The following is an 11,721-nucleotide window of genomic DNA, read 5'->3' on the forward strand; positions in this document are numbered from 1 at the left end:
AAAAGTAATTAAGGAATCCCTGAAAGCCAGCACATCATCAACTCAAGAAAGCTAAACTTCGAAGGCCAATGCCACGACAATTCTCCTACTGCTGTATTATTCAAAACAAAAAGGCTTCGCTTTCTATTTTAACTTTTATTACTGATAAACATCTGGGCCACCCAACCCTTCAGCAGATTGCACTAAAATTAGGTTTTCTTGTATCAATACAAATGACTTTACCAACTGAATAAATTAGCAATCCGAGTTTATTATTAAAGTTCAGATCCCCAAACTTGATAATTTTGGATTTCGTCAGGTTAGGATCCATTCTAAATCTCATGGGTTAGGCATGTGTTTCGAAGCTATTTCTTGGTGCGGTCTAATTGGGTTAGAAATTTTTTTCATGGATAGCTGAGACAAGGTCATAATTTTGGTTCTAGGTCAGGACTGAATCAATCTATCCCTGATTCGGGTGCGGATCCACCGAACTGACTTGCAAGTAATTAGACTCATCTTCTGGATAAATCATGATCATAGATCAATCGATCAAGTTAAATTTGTTTACTTGTGTACCGTCCAAATGAATTGGATGACTTTATTCACCGTCCATGAAGTGGTCCTTTGATCACAGAGCTGCATGAGATAATTTCCATTTCATTTAGGTCATGTGGGCAAGATATGGACAATTTCCAGTCCATAGATTTCAATTATTTTTGCCCACAGAACAATAGTTTTGCCTTTGAACTCCCTCCTCCGCCCCATAAAAGCCCCCTCAAACTTCCACAAACACAAATTATAAGAAGCAGAGAGAAGGTTCACAGCCTTAACACCATCAAGCTCCCAAGTCCAGAGATGGAACAACCACCAAACTCCACCAAGGCCAAGACCAACTCCAGCTCCAGCTCCAACAACAGCAAGCCCCCCAAGGCAAAGAAGATATCCATCTCCATCTTAGTAATCTCCCTCCCTCTCCTCTATGTCTCTCTCCTCCACATCTCCCCCTCCACACTCTTCAAAGACACCACCTTCTGGTTCCTCATGTCCAACTCCATCATCATCATCATTGCCGCCGACTCCGGTGTGTTCTCCTCATCAACCGAGACCGGCGATCTCTACGAGGAGTTCATCAAACATAGCAGGGCAAGGAGTGCATCCCTTGTTGCAGAGCCACCACCCAAGACTACCATTATAGAGAGCCCAAAAGAACTAGTACTTGCTCCGAGCCAGTTGGATGTAACTGCTGACAAAAACATAGTTGTGAGAGAGAATTCAGTCCTCCAGTTAGATAAACCTGTCAACAAAAGAGTAGTTGCGAAGGAGAGATCACTTCCACACCCAGAAGTAGAAGTTGATAGAAGTATAGTTGTCTATGAGAAGCCACTGCACCAGTCGATGACTGAGAAGAAAGATCATCACCGGTTGCCTCTCCGACGGTCGGTGACAGGGAGGAGAAATCAACATAGTTTTATGGGAAGCGGGCATTCTGTCTTACCACTCCACCGGTCGATTACAGAGACAAGAAATCATCAATATTTGGAGGAAAACGAGTACTCGAAATTGTCCGATGAGGAGCTTAATGAGAGGGTGGAGGAGTTCATCAAGAGATTCAATAGGGAGATTAGGCTTCAGCTGAGGAATGAATAGAATGTGTTCTCTCTTGGTAGAGCTGAGTTCACTGTGTAGTGTGTGTTTTTTGATGGAGCACTGTTTGGTGTATGCTGTCTTTGAGACATCTGAGTCTGTGTAACATGTCAGAAAAAAAATAATGTTCAGATTAGTGGCAAAAATTTTTTTCTTTCCGCTTGATGAAGTGCTATAGATATTTTTGAGCCAAATTAAGTAGAAGCACACTTAAATTTCTTATTAAAGATTGAAGTTATCTGCAGTTCGGGTTGTGGTAGATTGAGTGAAAAATGGGTGAACAATATGAATTGAACATCAAGGCAAATACACTGATTTCTTTTCAGACATCTATATATCATTCAAAGACTCATTCTCCAACTCGATCTCCACTTTAATTATTATCAATGGAAGTAAATTTTGTTCCTTTTGCAATGAAGTGTGAGGTCTCATCTTTGCACTCAAAATCAGTTTCAAAGAACTAACGTGCACATACGAATTTGCTTAATGGACTAATTAACTAGTTAAGAGTGTGCTTATGTGTTTTCCTGAGATGAGTTACACAAACTGCAACATATCTTCCATACTAGTGTTCATATTGGTGTCAGTTCCTCCTTTCCACCTCACAGCAAATGAAACATTTGAAATATCTCAAAATTTTAAGGATGTATATATCTTGTCTTTACATGTAGCGATGGGAGTACATGTATTCTGTTGTTAACCAGTTAATTCCCATCATGCTCTCTTGTGCTCTGCTTAAATATCTGCCCATATAACTGAGATTAATTGCTGATAAAGAGATGGTGGGGTTTCTCTTGTGTAACTTGGTCACGCTTGTGATGTTATTCTGCACCTTTCTTATGGAGCATCACTATCAGGATCCTTTGTTAGTGGACATTAGATCGGGGAAATGTTACATTGCTTGTTAAAATATTGACTATGGGGATGAGCAACGACTAAGCTATCTTGGTTGAGTGGTACAATTGGTACTTAATATTAGCTGTGTGGAGGTCTCTGTAAGTAGTTGAAATGTCACCCTTTCAAATGAAGCCTTTTCATGTTCAGAAGTTTGGCAGAGCTCGGCTCTAACCAAGACAATCGCCATTGAAGCAATTAAGAGTCTTGGTTTCAAGCATATTTTTCAAACTCATGCATTGATGAAATATCCTTCATGTGTGTAGTTGTCCACTACCTGCATGACATATCCAACTTGAGAGAGAGAATAGAAAGTTTGCCATCAACAGCTGTATATATTGTTTCCACCGAAAACATACAAAGCCTCTCTAGACGTACTTTATGGAAGAAAAAGAAATCTATTCATGGATTGGTCATGAGGGCAAAACAAAGATGATGACCCTTGCTCTAGAAAATCTAAAAGAAGAAGAAGAAGAAGTGCCAAGGAACTATAATTGTATATCTTTGTTACTAGAAGCTAACAAGCTCAATCATTAGTATTCATTTGTGAACTGGTTCTCACGCATAATAGTTCATGTGGACAAAGTTAAATACGCAAGATGAATGTCAACGATAAACCAAAGTTACAAACTCTAAAATATGCCTTCCAACTATGTCCAAGTCAATCTTAGATTACACAATTTTGCTGACATGGCATCTCTTGGTTCCTCCCGGTTTGCACTTGGATGCCAGTATCTTCCATGCCTAATTTCATGTCTTCTTTGCTACTTCCAGAAGACAATGATCAAACATTTCTTCCATGGTCCTCTCTCTCTCTCTCTCTCTCTTTCCTTGTAGGCTTACCCATGCATGCAGGCAATCAGAGTCTTCTCCCACAACAAATGCAGGTCCAGTCAAAACCTGACACCCTCACACTGCCCATCTTTACTTCTTATCCTTTTACTTTCCCTTGAGGTCAGGGCTGTGAAGGTGGTGGCCTCGCCGACCCCACTAATGGGTTGCTTTCATTGAGACACACAAACATGTTTGTCACTTTGTCTCTCTTTTCTCCTCGCTTTTGCCTTCCTTTGGAGAAGGGGAAAGCTTTGCAAGGAGTGTGTATAACATGCATAAGAGAGTATTAATTATGATGGTAATAACCATCTCTTCTCAGATGTACTGTCAGAGTGACATAAGGATAAGTGGTGGGCACAAGTGGTGATGAACTCCAAGGTCCAAGAAGAACCCACCAGCTGAGGGTGTTCATTTGATGTGAGGTCTGTAGACAAGTGGACAAGTATCACCAAAGTTCTGGAGCTTGGTTGTGGTCACACGTGGACGCCGTGATTGTCACAGAGAGTTGGAGGGCTCCTTTGTGGAGCAAAGATCTTTGGCTGCTACCCTTTGGGGGTGATCATTAGCTCTAGTGGGCCCCAGATGATGTGAGCTGCCTAATAATGCATTGACAGTGTGTTAATTTGTTTGAGTCCGTATGTTGCCACCTTGCATGACTCTAGAAGGATCCATACCACTTCATTTGGAGTGTGCGAAATTGGTACTTCTTTCTAGAATTTTGGTATAATATTCCTTTCTTTCCCTTGGTCTCAATTTAATGCTTAGTTGTTTTTTTTTTTTTTTTTCTTTTTCCTCCTTTGGTACATCACCTAATGTGCAGTTATAGGTAGTTAAATCGTAAGCTTTTGCTAAAGCTAGAACTTTAGAGCCATCTCTATGAGAAACATGCTGGCAAGCCAATTAGCAACAATACTTCCTTTTGTGGCTATGGATCATGAGATTGTAGTATGGTTCCATCAAGGCATAAAGCTTCCAAACGTAGGCTTAGTGGTGGTCAGTCCTTTGACTTCTTAAAGCTAGTATTGAAGTTAATTATATTTTTCATACCACCTATCAATTAAAATAATTTTAGTTCTATATATATGAATTAGAGATTATCCAGGTGACTATGTCTCTACTTAGCATCTAGAGAAAATCCTTCTAGCAAATACTACTTGTTCTCTCCAAGATTTCTCAGATATGGCCTTTCCCTCATGATTTTATGTGGTTATTCAGATTTTCCTGTAATTAAAAAACATGATGATTTTTGATAGATGGGTGCTTTGTAAGTGTTGTTAAAGATTGTAAACAAAATAATCCGATCGGCTACCTCAATTAAGTGAGATTAGTTTAAAGAATCTTTTGGCTAAAGAAAACATGGGGATAGGAAGTATTTGATAATTAAAGCAACATTGTAACAATACATTCAAAATAGCAAGCATGAACATCTAATTAATGGTTATGGTTGCAAGATTAATTCCTTGTATCATATTTTAGTTTTTTTTTTTGGAAACTACAAATTTTAAAGAATGGACCATATAAAACATGTACGGATGGTTCTCTCGGCTAGCCACTCCATGATTAAGCTACTCCATGATTAACTCAATCAGTATTTGTTCTACTAGTTCTTCACAGCTAACTCCCATGCATCAATATAAAAATATAACTATAGCTCTCCTGGAGGGAAATGATTTGTAGCCTGAATGATGATGTAATTTGCACTAGTAACTTAAGTTGCTCATTTTAGTGTTGCATTGACTTTGTGTAACATGTTTCAACGTGAGAATCCGGTTTGATGGAAGACTACCAGCATTCTGGATCTTAAAAAAACCATGTTAGCTAATAGAAGAATGGCAGCTCCAGATCATCTAGCAGCCGCTAAAGTAGGTGTCAAGTCAATGGCTAACATCATACCAAAGGTTTAATTTGGCTCCAATGACACCTAAGACATTGCCACCAAGGATAAGGCCTTGGGGCATGTCCACACGAGATAGGCATGAGTTTTTGATTGAGATAAATATAGCAGGGAATAATTTTTATAAGACCGGCGGATAGCCTGTAAATTTTCTTCAGCTAGAGAATGGGTTGGTGTGACTTCTATGATTGCATCATGGTGGCTTGAGAAGGAAGAATGAAACAATTTTAAATCATGACATTGCTTCCTGAGGTGCAATTCGCAGATCTATTTTGATTGAAACTTAATCATACACAATTATATAAAAATCATGATTGGGAAAATGAAAACCTACCGTCCATCGTTTGAGACAAAATTGTTGAAGAATGAAAGCAACTCTATAGTCTTATGAAGTGACACATGTCTACGGAAAAATTAATAGTTTCATAAATTGGATGGCGAAATATATAGGCAATCATACTGGAACTATTTTGTAGACAGTTGTGATAGATATTAATTCCTTCTGAATTATTGATTATTTTATTTTTTAATTTTTATAGATGTAGTTTTCAATTTCCCAAAAAAGCCTCTTCTTATCTCTTTCCATTGTTATTACATTTGCGAAGGGTGATCTTGATACGTCTTTTGTAAATTCAAAAAATTCCCTTTGAATTGTGGATCATATTATAACTTCGGTTGCGGGATTCTCAACATGGCCTTAAATTGTTTTGCAAGAAATTCAAGTAACATGGTTCGCACGTCGGTAAAAGAGTATGACAATTCCATAGGAGTGATTTGGCTCTTTGGCCAGCTTCCCCATACGAGTGTATAAAAGAAATTCCATGTTCCAGATGGCCTTCATCATCAAGACATTAATGATGCCGTGGAGACTTGGACACCATGATAAAGATGTACATTAGCTGGTAATTAACATGCCATCTTGATCATGTTATGCATGAAAGATTCATCTCTACTTCCTAGCTAGTTCCTTTATTTGTTATTCTTCGTCCATGATAAATAACATTTGCAATTTGTCTTTTTGCTAGTGTGATTTTAGAACCAGTAGCGAAATATGTTGCAAGTGATGAAATGTAAAAGAATTCCTGTCTCAAGGTTTTTTTTTTTTTTTTTTTTGGTAAATTCAAGTTAATTGAGTATGAGCTTAAGTCATAAACTTTATGGTGGATGTTTAAATACATGAATCAGTGTGGTTGAAATGTACCCAGACAAGCCTTATTACGGTTGGGTTAGGATCCACAAGCTTGAGCATAAGATTAATTGCTTCATTCTCTTGGCATAATCCTGCATGCATGTCCAGATGGCCTTACATAAGCTTAGATAGTGGCGGCTACCTTTCTATTTAATTATCTTATTGAATAAGATAAGTTTTACCTGTTAATTAAGAGATTGGAGGAAGCCATAACACGTGTGTCTGCGTGTAGACTTGGCTGCACACGAGTGAAGCCGAGTCCGGATGTGACCACCCCTCCCACCATTGGATCAGCATGCATCATGATGATTGGAAACTGCTGCTAAACAACAGCCCCTCACAGTTGCATCGAGAGAAAAAGACAACACTCATTAATGGAATGACATGTGCTGCCCATGCCCATCTCTCGAGATGCTCCTTGGCCCTATGTTTGGTCGGACTTATCGAAGGAATGGTGAATGGAATTTGAGGGACGAAGGACCTCCATTCATTATTTAATTTAAAAAATTAAAAAAAATAGATAAAAAAATATCTATTTATTTTGATCCATCAATTAACATTGGGAAGAATGAATGAAATATATAAGAGATAGATTTCTGCATGGATAAAATTATTTTTTATTAATTTTTTAATAAAATTATAATATTTTTTTATTTTTTCATTCACATATATATATATATATATATATATATATATATATATATATATATATATATATATATATACACACACACACAATTAATCCTATACTATTTACATTTTATTATTAATTATTTTAATTTTAATATATAATTTACATAATTATAATTAAAAAATTAGAATTATCTTTTATTTTTTATTTATATTTTTTATTTTTAATTAACTATAAATATAAAATTAATTAACTATTTAAATTAAATTACAAAGCAATTAGTTATCTATATAATTTATAGATATTTTAATAAATAAAATTATTAATAATTAATATATAAAATTATTTATTAAATTATATTAAATATTTGTATAATTTTTTATATATTATAAATGATAAAGATTATCAGTTTATATATTTACTTATTTTTTATTATAAATAAATAATATAAATTAATGATAATAATTTTTATCAAAATATAATTTAATAAAAATATTATATAAATATTATTCATTCTTTATTTTATTCATTCTATACTAAACAGAGAAGAAAATTATTTTCCTCTATTTTTTTGATGCTTTATCAAACATATGAGAGGATGGATAAAAAATTTATCATTCCGGTCATTTATTCTTTGATATTTTATCAAACATATGAGATGATAGATGAAAGATTCATCTCATCCATTATTCTTCTTCTATCCATCCTCCGTATCAAACAGAAGATTGGAGCATATATGCTCATACCTAGTTCTCTTTGATGCGACTCTATATCTCTCTCGTCTTCCCGCCCGTTTCATCTTCTAATTTTTTTCACTAGCATAATATATAAAACTCACTATTTTTTGTGGAAAATATAAATCTATTTTTCAAAGCTATTTTTATGGTTGTTTTATTCTTTTATATTCTTTTAGCAGACAATGTGAGAAGAAAACAAAGCTACCTTTTTAGGGGTGCGGTATGACGTCTCTGTTTCTGTTCTGTTCTGTTCTGCTCCGGTTGGTCATTTCACTAATAGAGAGAGGGATAACAGAGCGCCGATGTTTACTAGTTTCAGGGTGGAAGAGTACAAAGCTGCTAACAGAAAACCAAAAAACTTGCCCCCACTTTACTAATCCCAGGAGCCACACAACCATCAATGATTTGAGCTACGAGGATGCCAAGGTCCGAGGCTGGCCACATTGGTAATTGCTTACAGATAAAAATTTCTACAGGATCGTTTTGCTCAGAAATCTTATGTACCTTATTACTCATACTTCTCATGTACATATATTCTTGTTTGACATTGCTTTCAATTTTGAATTTACAGTTTCTTTTATGTCTTTATATTCTATAAGATATTTTGAGTTGTACTTCTAGCTGTTATGTTTGGTATCATAGTTAAATTTTTTTCAAAAAAAAAAACCCTATAATATGCCCTTTTACCAAAAAAAAGTATCTGTAATGTAGCCCCCAAAATTTTTTTTTTTTTTTTGTTTTTTGGATGAACTTAGACTTGATGTTCGCATTGGTAACCTGCAACATTGCAAGATCAGGCTACTTTGTATTTTCTCTGGCATTTGAAAGCTGTTGGTGTGATTAGACTCGATTACATACTTGTTTTGGTGTTGGTTTGGTGTTTATTTAGAAGATTTTAAATATCTATATTTTTGAGGATAAAAAATTTATTCATAAATCTATATTTTTTTGGATAAATATTATTCAAATAATAATTGAATAAAAAATAATTTATCTATATTCTTTTATGTATTGAAGAATTGTTCAAAATTTGTTATCCATGTTCTTTTGTATTACTAGTTTTCTTAATAAATTGCTAAGATTTATACATATTTTTCATTAATATTTTTTATTATATAAATATTATTAAATATAATAATACGATAGAATATATTATAATATATCATATTATAATAATAATTATAATATATTATAATAATAATTATAATATATTATAATAATTATCATATTATAATATATTACATAAATATTATTATATTATAATATATTAATACATAGTAATATATTATATTATTATATATAATAATTTATTAGATTATTATAATATTATAATATATTAAAATAATATAAATAATTATCATATTATATAATAATTATCCTAATTATATTAAAATAATATTATAATATATTATAATAATTATCATATTATAATATATTGCATAAATATTATTATATTATAACATATTAATACATATTAATATATTATATTATTATATATAATAATTTATTATATTATTATAATATTATAATATATTAAAATAATATTATATATTATATGATATCATAATAATTAATAATCATATTATAATATAATATTCTATATTAGATTATAATATATTATATAGATATTATTATATAATAATATAATATAATATATTATTGTGATATATTATATTATTATAATAATATTATTATAAAGTTAAAGATATATTAGGAATAAATTAAAAGTTATTTTTGTAGTTGATGGAAAAATAATTTAGTCATCTCTAAGTGGGTAAGATTTTTTTTATTTGATGGATAAATATTATTTATAAAAAAATAATTTATTTATCTTGAAAAACGTAGGATTATGAATAAATTGATCAATTTTTTTTATTAATCAACTTCATATTTATTCATAAAAGAATAGATCTTGAAGGTAAAACTTTTGCCAAGGAAAGGTTATTGGATCCGATTCTGCTTATGATCTTGCTGTTTTCGAAGGTTCTGATTCATGGTGTTGTTACTGTTAATATTTCTTCGCTGGTTCGATGTCATTGAGTTAGTCTTTGAAATACATGAATATATATTTGAGTAATGATTGAAGGTTGATGTTGAGAAAAACGAGTTGAGACGGGCGCTTGATGGTACACGCATGATTTACAAGTGGGAGAGAGCTAGGAAATCTATATGGATATGAGCACAATCTATTAAAACATGTAGTTGTTTAAGATATTCCCGGTCTTGAAATTGGTTAAAGCTTGATACTTGTTGGGACATACCGATCGATTTTTTTTATGCCGACTCATCCTCGGGTCTGCCTGATCGGTGCCCGACTCTACTGACCGCACCGACCGACGACTGTCGGTACTGTCCGACCGAAGGTATGTCGGTCGGGCAGACCCATTCAATTTCCGATTGACCGAACGACGGAGCCCGACTCTACCGACTCATTATCAGGTGGGGGTGGTGGTCGATGTCCGACTCCCGCAATACACCAGACTAGCCGACGGTGTCCCTAGGTCTTCACCCGACGTCCCGCAACCAAATGCCGATGTATGGTCGGTCGGCTCTCCCAAACGTCGTACAACTGCTGTGGGCCGCTGTCCTGACAAGGACGTGCGGCATAGCCGCCCTAGGGCATTGTCCTGCGAAGGACATAGATTAATCCCAGCGACTTGACATCCCACGGCGACTTGACAGTCCGCGGTGGCTCTGACAGCCTCCGATGATTTGACAACTCCCCCAGTTAACTGCACCATTTATGGCGGCACCACGCCACGCTCTACTATAAAACGGAGAAGGCAACAGTACTGTGAGGAGGTTCTTTCGAAGCCCCTGGACTCTCTCTCTCTTCCGCTAAGTCTTCCTGATTCTTTTCTACTGTTGCCTAGTCTCCTCTCTGACTTGACCATCGGAGGGTCTCCGTCGGAGGCATCTCCAATCAGTGTGGACTTCTCTTGCAGGTGCTCGTTCCCGACGATCAGGCGATGAAGGGATTGGCCGCAACAGGTTTGGTGCGCCAGGAAGGGGGGGCGGATCACGACCTCCACAAAGCTTGAAAAATTCTTTCGAGATGACAAGAACCAGGGCTCAGCGATTGAGAGCCACCGGATCAGCGAGGCCCTCTTCCCATCGGGAAGAGGCCTCTTCTCCACCCTCCACGGCGAAACCCAGCTCTCCGCATCCTGTGGTAACCACGGAGGCGCAAATCGCGGCGATCGTGCGGCAGATGACTGTGCTGACGGATGCAGTCAAGAGCCTTCAACAGCAACCAACCCGGTTGCCGCACTCACCGGCGGGGCAACCGGTGGCGCACCCGATGCCCTTTAGGAGCAGCCGCCGATGCTCGCGTCGGTCTCCGTCTCCTCCTCAAGAGCAGCCGTCACAGCACTCCCACCGAGAAGGGGAGAGGCGGCCACGGTATGATACCCACCGGTCCCGACGACCCTCTCCTTCCCAACTGGAACGAGCGAGGAAGGAGAAGCGACCGCGGACACCGTCCGCCTCCCTCTCAGATTCGTCGGGAGACTCGACCCCTGGAGTCTCCCAGCACCGACGGACCGATGACTACGAACGTAGGTTCGAGGAAATCAACCATCGACTTGCCCAGCTCCAGGTGGACGGACAGAAGTTCTCGAACGACGTCAACTTCCAGACCGCCCAACCTCTCTCCCGACTCATCCTCGACGAGCCGATTCCTAGTCGGTTCAAGATGCCTCATGTGGAGTCCTACGACGGCTCCATTAACCCAGTTGACCATCTGGAGAGCTACAAGGCTCTCATGACGATCCAAGGGGCAACCGACGCCCTTCTCTGCATCGGCTTCCCCGCCACACTTCGCAAAGCTGTCAGGGTTTGGTACTTCGGTCTCCGCTCAGGAAGCATCCACTCCTTCGGACAGCTCGAACATGCTTTCGTGGCCCATTTCAGCACCAGT

The 11,721-nt window shown here is 36.7% G+C and overlaps 1 protein-coding gene across 1 annotated transcript; it reads left to right on the plus strand.

Annotated features, from left to right (window-relative positions):
• Positions 1-763: 763 nt before the first annotated feature.
• On the plus strand, positions 764-1,781 carry LOC105059451 (uncharacterized). Its single transcript, XM_010942749.4, has one exon. It carries the CDS (start codon positions 835-837, stop codon positions 1,624-1,626), a length of 792 nt encoding a protein of 263 aa, XP_010941051.1. The 5' UTR covers positions 764-834; the 3' UTR covers positions 1,627-1,781.
• Positions 1,782-11,721: the final 9,940 nt, after the last annotated feature.

This window comes from Elaeis guineensis, chromosome 2 (assembly GCF_000442705.2).
Source record: "Elaeis guineensis isolate ETL-2024a chromosome 2, EG11, whole genome shotgun sequence".
Lineage (NCBI taxonomy): Eukaryota > Viridiplantae > Streptophyta > Magnoliopsida > Arecales > Arecaceae > Elaeis > Elaeis guineensis.

Coding starts and splice junctions, on each gene's coding strand:
- LOC105059451 (XM_010942749.4), top strand. CDS start 835: ATGGAACAACCACCAAACTCCACCAAGGCCAAGACCAACTCCAGCTCC.